This window comes from Erpetoichthys calabaricus, chromosome 2, assembly GCF_900747795.2.
Source record: "Erpetoichthys calabaricus chromosome 2, fErpCal1.3, whole genome shotgun sequence".
Lineage (NCBI taxonomy): Eukaryota > Metazoa > Chordata > Cladistia > Polypteriformes > Polypteridae > Erpetoichthys > Erpetoichthys calabaricus.
The window spans coordinates 35216901-35229539 of NC_041395.2; the positions used below are offsets into that span (position 1 = coordinate 35216901).

General features: G+C 37.4%; 1 protein-coding gene across 5 annotated transcripts in view; it reads right to left on the minus strand.

The window, feature by feature from the left end:
- Positions 1-1766: 1766 nt before the first annotated feature.
- The window catches only part of tep1 (telomerase-associated protein 1), a 171710-nt gene continuing 160837 nt past the window's right edge, over positions 1767-12639 (minus strand). For all 5 annotated transcript variants that reach the window (XM_051923151.1, XM_051923147.1, XM_051923148.1 and 2 more), the window contains exons 52-55: positions 9942-10038; positions 4768-4847; positions 4299-4403; positions 1767-1970 (exon numbers count right to left, since the gene is read on the minus strand). In XM_051923151.1, the coding sequence (XP_051779111.1) occupies positions 1851-1970; positions 4299-4403; positions 4768-4847; positions 9942-10038 (402 nt within the window). In that variant the 3' untranslated portion in view covers positions 1767-1850. The remainder of the gene's footprint in view (positions 1971-4298; positions 4404-4767; positions 4848-9941; positions 10039-12639) is intronic.

Genomic DNA, 12639 nt, shown 5'->3' on the forward strand with positions numbered 1-12639 from the left:
ATACATGAGGCCCCAGGTGGTTTTATTACTCGGCTATTATGCACCAAAATAATTAACTGGTTATTTAAACAAAGAAATGTTTTTTTAAAATATTAGTCAATGTGATAAATGTTAAGAGAACAACATAAGGAAATGTTAATTATGTAAGGAAATATGTATCTTAAATCATATGTACAGTATTATGGGATATTAGACTTAATGAAAGGAAATTGTTCAGTTTTTTGAAAACATGAAACTACCTTTGAAGGTGAAGTCCTGGATAGGATGGAACACTTAATTAGAAAGTTGGAGTTCCTGAGCACTTGTGTCCAGAATTACTAAATAAAAACCCAGTGGGATTTGGAAAATTAGAGATCATTGTGGAAATTAAAAGGGAGGTCTGAATCTGTGCCATTGCTGATGAATTATCATAAGAATATTATTTTCTTTCTATTACTTATACCTTAACCACGAGACTAGACATGTTTCAATAATCACGTCAAAACTCATTGCATATGTAAAGCACACACAAAAAATGTTTTTTTAGGTGAAGTATTCCTTTAAAGCCTCAACAGCAGGTGCTAGGATTAAATGTATGGAACTACAGGGTGAACCTTATTGGCCTTAAGATTACTACTGTCTCCACAAATTATTCACTCTGCTATCAGCTCTGTTAACGATGAGATGTTCTGACTGCTGATGACTTCAACCAAGGAACTTTGGATGGAAGAAACTTCAAACAAGCTGACATAATTGTAGATGTAATGAGCTGGACCTGCTCTGTTCAAGTGTTAATGTTTGTAAATGTAAACCAGTAGTTCACCTGGATAGATCTGACCATCGTACTGCCACCTACAACTCTGTTATCGACAGCAACAACTCTTCATTACCCAAGCTAGAAGTTCTTATGCGTGTCTGGGCTTGTTGTTGTTTGTTTATTATAATGTTTATATTTTTTCTTGAGCTTCTGAAGTACTGTGTTAGCCATTATAAATGTAGTGAGAAATCAAGCAAAATTACACCTTTTATTGGCTAACTAAAAAGATTACAATATTCAAGCTTTCAAGGCAACTCAGACCCCTTCTTCTTACTACATTCTTGAGTTTCTGTAAAGTTTTAATTTCCCTTCAGGGACAGATAAACATTGTCTGTCTGTCTGTCTCTCACCACTTGGGCTGGGGGAAAAATAGACAGAAGTACTCTTTGAACATGGGAAAGGTGTTATAATAGTAATAATACATTTTATTTTTGTAACTGGTGCTAGGTGTGCCTCTACTGTAGATGCTGTGTAATTCAATTTGAGGGTGGTAGTGGTGGAGTCTACCTTAATAAGCAGTAATGGGTGTAAGATTTTATCTAACTCAAGGCAGTTTATTGTTGGACAAACTCACGCACATCCATGCACACCACAGTAAAACTACAGTAAAACATGTTTCTTCTGTCACCTGACTTTAATAGATTTGTTATTGTTTTATAAGTCACACAGTTTTTTTTTTCCAGTTTAACTTTATTAATTAAACTAATCCAGAAACCATGCTGATTTACTACATGAAATGAAATGTGATTCATACAATGTGATTCATACAATGTTAAAGTCTTTCATTTGTTTTATAATATTGCTATCACACCTCAAATTTACTTCATAGAATCAACATGGGTCATGTTAATTAACATTTCCATTATATAAAAATAACAAAAACAAACAAAAAAAATCAATAAATCAGAAAATAAATTAGTTCAGTTTGTATTCTTATTATTCCCCCAAATTTACGTTAAATTTAACAGACTAAAGAACGAAAGAAACTGAACTCACTAAGTGTTTCAGTACATATGTGACAATAGTGCATTGGTACCTATTATAATAATATTCTTCATTCTGTCCATTCAATAAAGTAAACATTTCCTAAGATGTCTCCACACACCAGAAATCTGTCGTGACTGGGGTTCAATTCCAAACATGTAACTGGTCCTTTACAGAGAAACAAACCCACCTACAAGAGACATGACAAAGTATTAATTTACTCAGACTGCTTGTTTTGCAGCTTCATTTCCCACAATCCTAAGGCTTTTGAAGGAAGTCCCAGGACACCAAATCAGTTATGTCTTTAAGATCAGGGCACTTTTAGCATATGCGCAAATACTTTAAAGCGGTGGGTAGAAAATTTGCATGCATAAATAGCAAATATCCCTGCTGTAAGCATAACAAACATTCATACTTCTAAAAAAAAAAAAAAAAAAAAAAAAAAAAAAAACAAGCTTATGAGCAAGTTTATTATAATTATATTATAATGAATAATAATGTAATTATAATTTTATTGTAATTGAAATGTTTTTCTATAAGCGGTTATTATTTACAAGAAAGAAAAAATAGAAATCTACAAATGCTCCACATCTTCAAAACATTAAAGCAGGAATCAAGGAGAAATTGGAATCCCACATTTGTTTACTAATTAATAAATAATCAGGATTTTTGTTATGCTATAGGTTTTTTATTTTACTTTTCTTTGGTATATGTGCCAAATTGACTGCTTCATTTGAAGTACATGTTTGCTTTTCAAGCTTACTAAACTGAATAATTTATACTTTTGTATATTTATAAAAATCCACTAATGTCATCATCATCATTAATGTAATTGTAAGGTAAATAAATCATCTTTTTTTCTATATATATATATATATATATATATATATATATATATATATATATATATATTATATAAATATATATATATATATATATATATATAAATATATATATATATATATATATATATATATATAAAATCTTAGGTTTTAAATTCTGGATTGAAATACATTAGGCTTTTACCCACTCTTAAAGGAATACTCCCCCCACAAATAATATTTTCTTATGACCAATGTTGTGTAATAGCAAATGATATTAAATTCTCAAGTTACTCGTGTCACATAATCCACATTTCAGTTATCCATTGTGGCAAGCGGCTGGGGGCGGTACCCAGCCGGGACGCCCGGAAGGACCAGAAGAGGGACTATGCCAGACCATGAGCGGGCAGCCGCCCTGGATGGTATGGGGAACACGGGAACAGAGCTTGGAAGCTCAACCCTATAGGGGCCTGTGGTCACCACCAGGGGACGCCCGGATGCCTGAAGAGCCCTGGCCCTCAGCACTTCCACCGCACCCAGAAATGCTGGGGGGACAAAGACCAGGGACACCCGGAGTGCTTCCGGGTGCACAGCTGGTACTTTCACCACACCAGGAAGGGCCGGCTGAAGCTCATCGGGAGACACATGGAGCACGTCCGGGTGGGGATAAAAGGGGCCTCCTCCCTCAATTCGATGGCTGGAGTTGGGAGTGGAGAAAGACAGAGTCTTGCAGGAGAGGAGTGGAGGCGGTCAGGAGAGGAGAAAGGCATTGTTGAGGGCCTGGACTTTGGGGTAATTGGTGCTGCGGCACTGGGTTGTGTGTGTTCACTGTGCTGTACATATTGTAAATAAACATGTGTTGGGTGATAAAACGATGTCTACCTGTCTGTGTCCGGGCTGTATCCCACACCATCCATCCATTATCCAACCGGCTATATACTAACAACAGGGTCACGGGGGTCTGCTGGAGCCAATCCCAGCCAACACAAGGCAGGAAACAAACTCCGGGCAGGGCGCGCACACACACACACACACACACGCACACCGAGCACACACTAGGGACAATTTAGAATCGCCAATGCACCTAACATGTCTTTGGACTGTGGGAGGAAACCCACACAGACACAGGGAGAACATGCAAACTCCACACAGGGAGGACCCAGGAAGCGAACCCGGGTCTCCTAACTGCGAGGCAGAAGCACTTCCACTGCACCACCGTGCCTTCAGTTATCCAATCATAAGCAAAAAATATGCAAAATGTATGCTTTTTAATAAAATATTGTTTAATGTGACACAAGTAACACAAGATTTTTTTCTCCTTTTTACTATGGACATTTTTCACATCATTTGCTATTATAAACCTTTCATCTACATTCTGCATAAAAGTATTAGATAAAAATGTTTTTTAGCCATACCTAAAAACTCCATAGGGTTAGTAACATATAGAAAATATAATTTTTGGCTGGAATATTTCTTTATAAATAGTTACATCAATTTGCATTTTTCTGGCCACGTCTCTAAAAAAATGTAACCTTTTCTTTCGCTGCCAGGCCTCTGGGCCATTCTGGATCATATGCCAGGAAGGTCATGAATTTTTTAAGTTCTGATTTTTAAAACTTTTAACATATACCTTCTAACTACTAAACAAAATATAAACAGAAATAAGCTGCTGGGCTTTTGCAAGGCTATGCCAATACCTGTTTCATTGTTTTACAATCCCATAGTTTGATACTTTGGTCATAGGATGCTGTGATGATCACACTTTCTGTCATTTTCAAAGCACTGACTTTATTTTTGTGCACCTGTTAAAATGACAAAGAGATAGAGAGGAAGAAAAACTTAAAGTGGTTTGTATAATATAACCAAAAAATGGAATAAACCCTTTTCTAATAGTTTTATTTCAACTAGTCTTTGTTATAAAACTAAAAGTTATTACTTAGCAAAACCAATATTTCTTCATGATTGTAGGGGCTAAATGATATTATTGGCTGCTACTGCTGCTTCACATTTTAATTATACTTCTTTGCCCAAGTTCTAGCTGCCTTTTTACAGTTTGCATTTTCCTTTATGCACTTTTGATTGTTGACCTGGTGCTTTCAATTTTCAAGTAAATAAAGTAATGAATACTCCTTGCCTCTGTCCTTATTAAAAATCCAAATGATTTACCTTCATCTTATTCCATTTGGAATCCTTTGAATTACCTCTGTACCACAGGTATCCTTCTGAATCTCCACAAGTTAAAGAATCTAAGGAAAAAGAAAAAAATAGCTGATTCATTTTATTACAGCATAGTGTGATGCCCAGGGGTGCCCACAGCTATGGCATCACCCTGTTCCTGGGACATCGATGAAACCAGGGATGGACTACTGCAATGAGGACACACTGTGCATTTTATTCTCCAACAGGCAGGCAATGTGCAGAAAGTACAGTACAGTCATCAATAAATAAAAATTGGGAGTGGTCTCTCCTAGACTTTCTCATATACTCAGATATGGGGATGGATATTTGAGGAGTAGACCACAAGACAATGATTTTTATATTATGTACATTAAAGAACCATCAACAACAAATCAAATTGAACAATTATCATAAAAGTAAAGTTGAATAAAACTGACTTTTCACCTGCATGAATAATGAACATGCCAAATTTCATCTATCTCATTGCGTTTTTGAGTTATTGGTTTTACACACACTCAGACATAATTCCAAAAATGGTACTTTTGGACTCAGGGAGGTCTAAAACATCAAGGATTCTTCAAAATTTCAAGGTCGGATGTTTTTTCAAGATTACTATACTTTTTCTATACTCCAGATATGAGAAAGTAAAAACTAATCCAATATATATATATATATATATATATATATATATATATATATATATATATATATATATAAAAAGTGTCCTTGTGGAGGTTAAAATCCATAAATAAATAAAGCTATTACATAGCTTGAACTCAGGAAATAAACACAGCTTTTTTTTCCTTCCTTTAGAGCCTCAGTCCCCAGTGTGTCCTGCTTAAACTCATCTTCTTTGCTCACCCATCGGTCAACTCTCCGGCTCTCTTCTAAGATACCTTAGTCTGTCACCTCTGGGAGGCTCAGAACCAGCCTCCATCATCATGCCTGCTACCTTTGATCCAGCAGGACCTCTGGAGCACTTAAATACTTTTACTCCTCCAAATTGTTTTAACCAGAATGACCCACCCCTGGGGTACCATTCCTCTTGTTCCCTCGTAGGGCAACCTTATCTCCTTTCCACAGCACCTAGATCAGGCTCAACCCAGACATCTATCTTTCTTTTTTTGTCTTTTCCTAAACTTTTACCTCCAGTTTCTCTCTCGACCTCCTTTTTGCTCTCTTGATCTCTCATATTTAGACCCCTTTTATCCCCCACAAGTGTAGGTGTGCCAAATGACCTGGCAGAGCCTTGATAAACAACAGCTGTGCTAACTGCCTTCCTGCACGAAACACACAATTTGAAAAGTCCCTCATCAAGATCTTCATGGCTACATAGTTTCCTCCTGCATTACTACACTCATGAGGCCTGCCCTCCCTAACTGTATTTTTTCCTAGAAACCCCTGTACTGCCACAGACCCCTATTCACTTCATCACACATAGGCATGATTATTTTGTAAGCACTACAAATTTAATGTAATTATTTATGAAAAAAATCTATTAAAAATGAGTTACTACATATAGTGCTTCATGGATTGCTTGTGCTTACAGTTTAAATTAAATTCAACCTAAACACTAGCTATATAGGATCCATTTACATATTTAATTTTAACACAAGGCAAGGCAGGTAACTGACAGAATTAAGTAAACAGTTACGTAATAATGGATATACATTATATGGAATGCCAGTACATGTACACAGGTGTGGTGAATGAGATCGAACTGCTTGCTTTTGTGTGTAAAAATAACGAGATGACTCAACTCCTCATTTTTTTGGCTATCATCACCTGAAGAAAAGACTTCAGTGACTTTTACACAGGGTATTGATTTTTGGGGCATTTTGGAAGAACTAAAGAATTATTCAAATTACTGTTGTCTGAAAGTAACAGAGGCTGAAGTGATTGGATGGAAGCTGGAAAGAACGACATCATCCGGCAGGGGTCAAAACAGACAAAAGTGCAACCACCATGAACACAATGTCCATGTATTCATTTGAGATGCTAGGGAAAAACAAACAACTCTGGAAAACCTGACTGACAAATGTCATTATAAAAGCAGAAGCATGATATTTCAGTATGAACAGTCTGATGAAAACTTCACAGAGGGGGCTACTATGGTTCAGTTGAAGGGCATAAAAACCTTATTGCACCCAAAAATACTTTTTGTGGGTAAAACAAGAAGGGAAAATAAAACAAGTCTCCTGGTCTGGTTTTCAACAATTTATATTTGTCAGTATACACCAGAAGAAGTCTACAGGTAAGAAACTCTTGTTGGCCACAGTCAAGTGTTCTGGTGACTGCAGGGTGCATTCCTAAGGTGTGGTTTAAGTTAAGTGATTTTATTAGAGATCATTGTAAATGTGAATAAATAAAACACAAATGTGAGAATGTATGCTCATCTTGTGGTGTACCACAGGTGGAAGTTGACAAAGCCACAGACTGCAATGACTACAAAATGATACACCTCATCTCACATGCCTTGAAAATACTGTTCCATTTCATAAAAAGGACTACATCAATTGGGAAAAGAAACCTCACAAAAAGTCAAAAGGGGGTTCAGAAAAGGGTAAGGTATGAGGGAGGCAATTTTCTAACTGTGTATAACATACGAACGATTCAGGGATATCAAAAAGATAATACAAATCTGCCTTATCAATTACCAGAAAGCCCTTGTCAAAAGAAGACACAATAAATTAATGGAAGTTTTGCAGAAACTTGGATTACCAGAAGCAAAAAGAAGATTCATAGAGAACTTATACTGAAATGGGCAAGCATGTGTTCCCACCAAGCAAGGTGCAATGCGTCTCTTCAGAATTAGAAGAGGAGTGATACAAGGATGTGCACTATTACCAGTACTTTTTAAACTATACAACCAGCGAACCCGCGATTCTCAAAAGAATCGCAAATCCAAGAATGGCAATCACTTTTTGTTCCCTCCGATATTTGGAGGGAAGAAAAATCATGGAGGGTTGGGTGTGTCCTGGGAAAGTTTCCATTTAATGAAATAAACACATTTATACTAAAGCGGTTTCTTTTTGGAGCCGTGACTCATCTGATTCTGGTGTTTCAGAAGCACGTTGTAGGTGCCTGCGTTCATTGTTTATATCCATGCAGTCTCGTTTTTTGTTTTTCTATGGCTGTGTCGCTAGCTAGAAGTCGTTTGCTGACGGCAGTGGATTCGCGTGCTTAAGTGACCATGGCAGCGGATCCGGGCTTGGAGGGCTACATTACTAAACGAAGGTGGTATATGCGGTGGTTTGGGCGGTCGCGTTCGGGCGGCGGTGGTAGTGTGTACGGCTTGCTTGTGGCCTCTGGCATCTGTGCATATATACAACCTGGCATTCACGCTTTACCTCAAGTTTAGTTTACAGGTCGTGTTGTGTTGTTTGGGCGCCACCTACGGACTCTGGGAAGCCACTAGGTTTGACTTGGGGGCGCTAAGGTGCAGTGCGGATGCGCCGTCGGTGCTTCTTCCTTGCATATATACAAATATCACTAAACGAAGGTTGTATATGCGGTGGTGTTCACATTTGGGCGGCGGTTGTATTGTGACCTGAAGTTTAGTTTACAGGTTGTGTTGTGTTGTGTTGTTTGGGCGCCACCTATTGACTCTGGGAAGCCGCTGGATATGACTCTGGGGTGCAGTGCGCATGCGCTTTCGGTGCGTCTGGCATCCGTGCATATATACAGTACAACCTTCATTTAGTAATATAGATAAATTCGTGGTAACTGAGTTATTGGAAGGAATAAAGGGATTAAATATAGGTGGAAATAACAAACAACATACGACAGGCAGATGACATCACCCTACTGGAAGAAAATACAAAGAACTTACAACAGACAATTGAGAGGATAGTACAAGAAAACCAACATAAAGAAAAACAAAGTAATCGTAATCACCTAAGAAACAGAACACAGCTGCAACTGTAATAATAAATGGAAATAATAAGTAATAAATGGAATACATGAGGAACAGGAACATAGTTACAAGTATCTTGGAAGCTGGAATACAAAATGATGGTAGGTGTAAATAGGACATAAAAACTAGAACTGGAATAACCCAGGATGCATTTTGGAAACAAAATGAATTAAGAAGAGAAAACATGAATATGGATTGGAAGATTATTGTAGTGTTATGTATTCTCAAAAGTAAGTTATGGATGTGAAACATGGACCTACAACAAACAGGCCATCAAGAGGATAGCAGCGTTTAAACAATGGTGCTACAGGAGGATACTAAAGATCAGCAACACAGAAGAACTGAAGAGTGGGCACGTAACCAAAATGCATCTATGTAAATAACAGAAAATTACATTGGTTGGTCCTGTCACGAGAGGTTCAGTGGAGAACATGATGGTAAACATTCTGAAAGGAAAACTAAATGGGAGAAAGAACAGGGGGCTGGCCAAGAACAAGCTGAATTGATGACATTGCTGAATGGTGTAACACGGTTTACTACAGTCACATAGAGCGGCTGACAGAGCAAAGACAGCAATGGAGACACATGATGGTCAACCTATGACTGTGGACAACACCTGAAGTGGTGAAGCATTTAATTGCAGTGAAATCTTCCAGGTTGTAAAATTTCTCATCTAGTAGCAGTATAAGTAGTTATATTGTCACATGTTCAGACTAGAGTACATTGAAATTTGTACCTGCATGTCCAAGCAATGTATAAATATCTACAGGCCACAAGTGGTCAACAAGTGGTCTGAGAGGACATAAATACGGATTTAAACTCTAACCATTGTTACCCCAGTAACCATCCACTGGAATACTGATTCACTAGCTGACCCTGTTTTTTACCTTTTAGAAGTTATCTTTAGATTTTCTTTTAAATATTGTTTAGGTGTGTTATTTGTGGTATTACTTTCATTTGGCAACAATGCCTTTCAAACCCTTTTATGATAATTCGGGCGTTGAATGGGCAGGCATCCCTTCCAGGGTTAGCTGATGCCTTCTGCCCAAAGCTGCTGCCATTGTCTTTCAGCAACTGTCTACTGGATAAACTGGTAAGACAGCAGATGGCTGATGTTATAAAATAAAGATTGCTTGATTAATTAAGTAGGGTCTCTAGCTTGTTATGGATTTTAAAAATGGTTAGTACCAAAGTGCATGCGCAGTCAATCAAACATTTGAAAATGTAAGTTTTATTAAAGACATACTTTCAAATGATGCAACACATGTAATCCAAGAGTTTCCTTCCAAGTTGAGCACCTCCTTGTCTTTCTTTGAAACTTGCAGCGTCAAGTTTTCAAAATCCTGAAATTGTAATATTTACATAAAAAAAATTATTTAGAACACCAGGACCAGAAACAAGTATACAGAGATACAAAATGTATTTTTTATTTATACTAGTGAAATACAGCAGAGAAAATACTAAAATGTACACAAATCACAGTGAAGCAAATATCACATAATAAAGAACAAAACTATCTGTCAGTAGATTGTATTACAAAATGTGTTTAAGTCGTTGGCTTTAGCTAGATGCATGTGAATCTTAACAGAGTGGTGACAATAAAATAAAGAGAATTAATTAAAAAGGAGAGAGATGGAAGCAACAAGGAAGACATTTTGGCAAGAGGATGCATATCAGCAACACCTCTGTAGGGTTTTAGACCTAAAAAGAGAAGTTCCTTCATTTTAATATACTGTAAGACCTTACATTGGATTTTCCTTTCCTGATAAAGCTCTCACCTGAGTAAAACAAAACCTGTATTTCTATGTACATTAAAATAAAACTTTTTTTTAGTAGGCTGCGTAGTGGTACAGCATAATTGTGAGCGAGCTAATATTCAGCACAGAAGGGTTGAAAAACCTTCTTTATGTAATTAATGGACACTGAACCTACTGCAAATCAAGATTTGTCTGTTATTTCCTGATGGTTTATATACATATTTGAGTTCAATCTTTAAGTGTTTTCTTAACAGGGCATAGGTAAGCACTGTGCCTTTACTGATGTAGGGTTCTGGAATTAGATCCAGTGCCCAGTTTCTCAGTTCTCCCGTGTAATGCATGTGTTTTCTTCCATGTACTCCAGTTTTCTTTACACAACCCAAAGATGGTTTGTGTTAGTTGGCAACTCCAGATTTGTCCAGTGATGTATGTTTGTTAGTGAACTCTAAATTGGATTAAGCAGGTTTCATAAGGTTATATTATGTTACTATAATTAACTCTCTGAGGGCTGAATATTTTCCAAACAACTCTGAAAGGCACACAAAACAACAGTTTCACACATAAATCAACATAAAATGTCTGAGGCTGCGTGCTGTGGCTGCTATCGGTGTCTGTTCGCCGTCTCCGGCAGCTGTCTGGGGATGGTTCGATGGCTAGCAGGAATGCACAGTGAGCAGTGTTGGCAGTGGCAGTGCGACACTGTCTGGTTTGTACCACTTGTCATTGTAAGTGGCAGATCTCACAGGAACACATTGCCGTAGGTGCATCAGCTACACGAACGCTTTCAGCACTACGATCAACCGGGCACCAATCAGCTGATGCTGGTACCTCACTTTCATTTTCGATTTCTATCTCAAGATCACTTCCATCAAAATCAGAGTCAGACAAGTCAGAGTGCAATTCAGCGATAATACGCAAAATGTCACCCACGGAGAAGTTTACTTTGCTCATTTGCCTTGGTCTTTCACCAGATGTCGATGCCATTTTAAAGGTTTTTTGACCTTTGCTACTTGTCCACGCACAGGAAATTGAGGTCAAATCAACAAAGCTGATTTCCTTCTAGCAAAGAGAGTCAAATTAAAACGTAACAAGTTTTGTTGCCATTTACTGCTGATTAATGTACTCTACCCCTGAATTTCGACAGAAATCGACATCTGCCATAAAAGAGTTAATCAAACAGGAGTGCAATCCCTCCCTTCATCTGTACAGTTAATACATTAGAACAATCTAGACAAGAACAGGCCATTCTGCCCAAGAAAGCTAGTCAGTATTATCCACTTCATTTTAGTCTAGTTTTGAAAAAATCCCTAAAAAGCCTTACTGTCTACCACCCTACTTATTCCAAGTGTTTATGGTTCTCTATGTAAAGAAAAACTTCCTAAAATTTGTGTGAAATTTACACTTAACAAGTTTCCAGCTGTGTCCCTGTGTTCTTGATGAAGTCATTTTAAAATAACAGTCTTGATCCACTGTATTAATTCCCTTCATAATTTTAAACACTTCAATCATGTCACCTCTTAATCTTCTTTTGCTTAAACTGAAAAGTCTCAGCTCTTCAATTCTATCCTCAAAATTCATCCCCTGTAGCCCTGGAATCAGCCTAGTCACTCTTCTCTGGACCTTTTCTAGCACTGCTACGTCATTTTTGTAGCCTGAAGACCAAAACTGCACACAGTACTCAAGGTGAGGCCTCCCCCATGTGTCATAAAGCTTGAGCAGAACCTCCTTGGACTTGTACTCTGCACAACATTTTATTAGCCTACTTAATGGCTTCTGAAAACTGTCTGGAAGCTGATAGCGTAAAGTCCACTACAACTCCTAAATCCTTCTCATAAGGTGTACTCTCAATTTTCAGACCTCCCATTGTGTATTCAAACCTAACATTTTTACTTCCTATGTTTAATACTTTACATTTACTGACATTAAATTTCATTTGCCACAAATCTCCCCAAGTCTGCATGCTATCCAAGTCCTTCTGTAATGATATAACGGATTCCAAATTATCTGCTAATCCACCTATCTTGGTATCATCTGCTAATTTAACAAGCTTGTTACTTATATTCCTATCTAAATCATTTATATATATTAAAGATAGCAGTGGCCCCAGCATTGACCCCTGTGGAACACCATTCTTAACATCAGCCAATTCTTTTTTTTTTTTAAATTTTATTTATTAATTTTATTGTA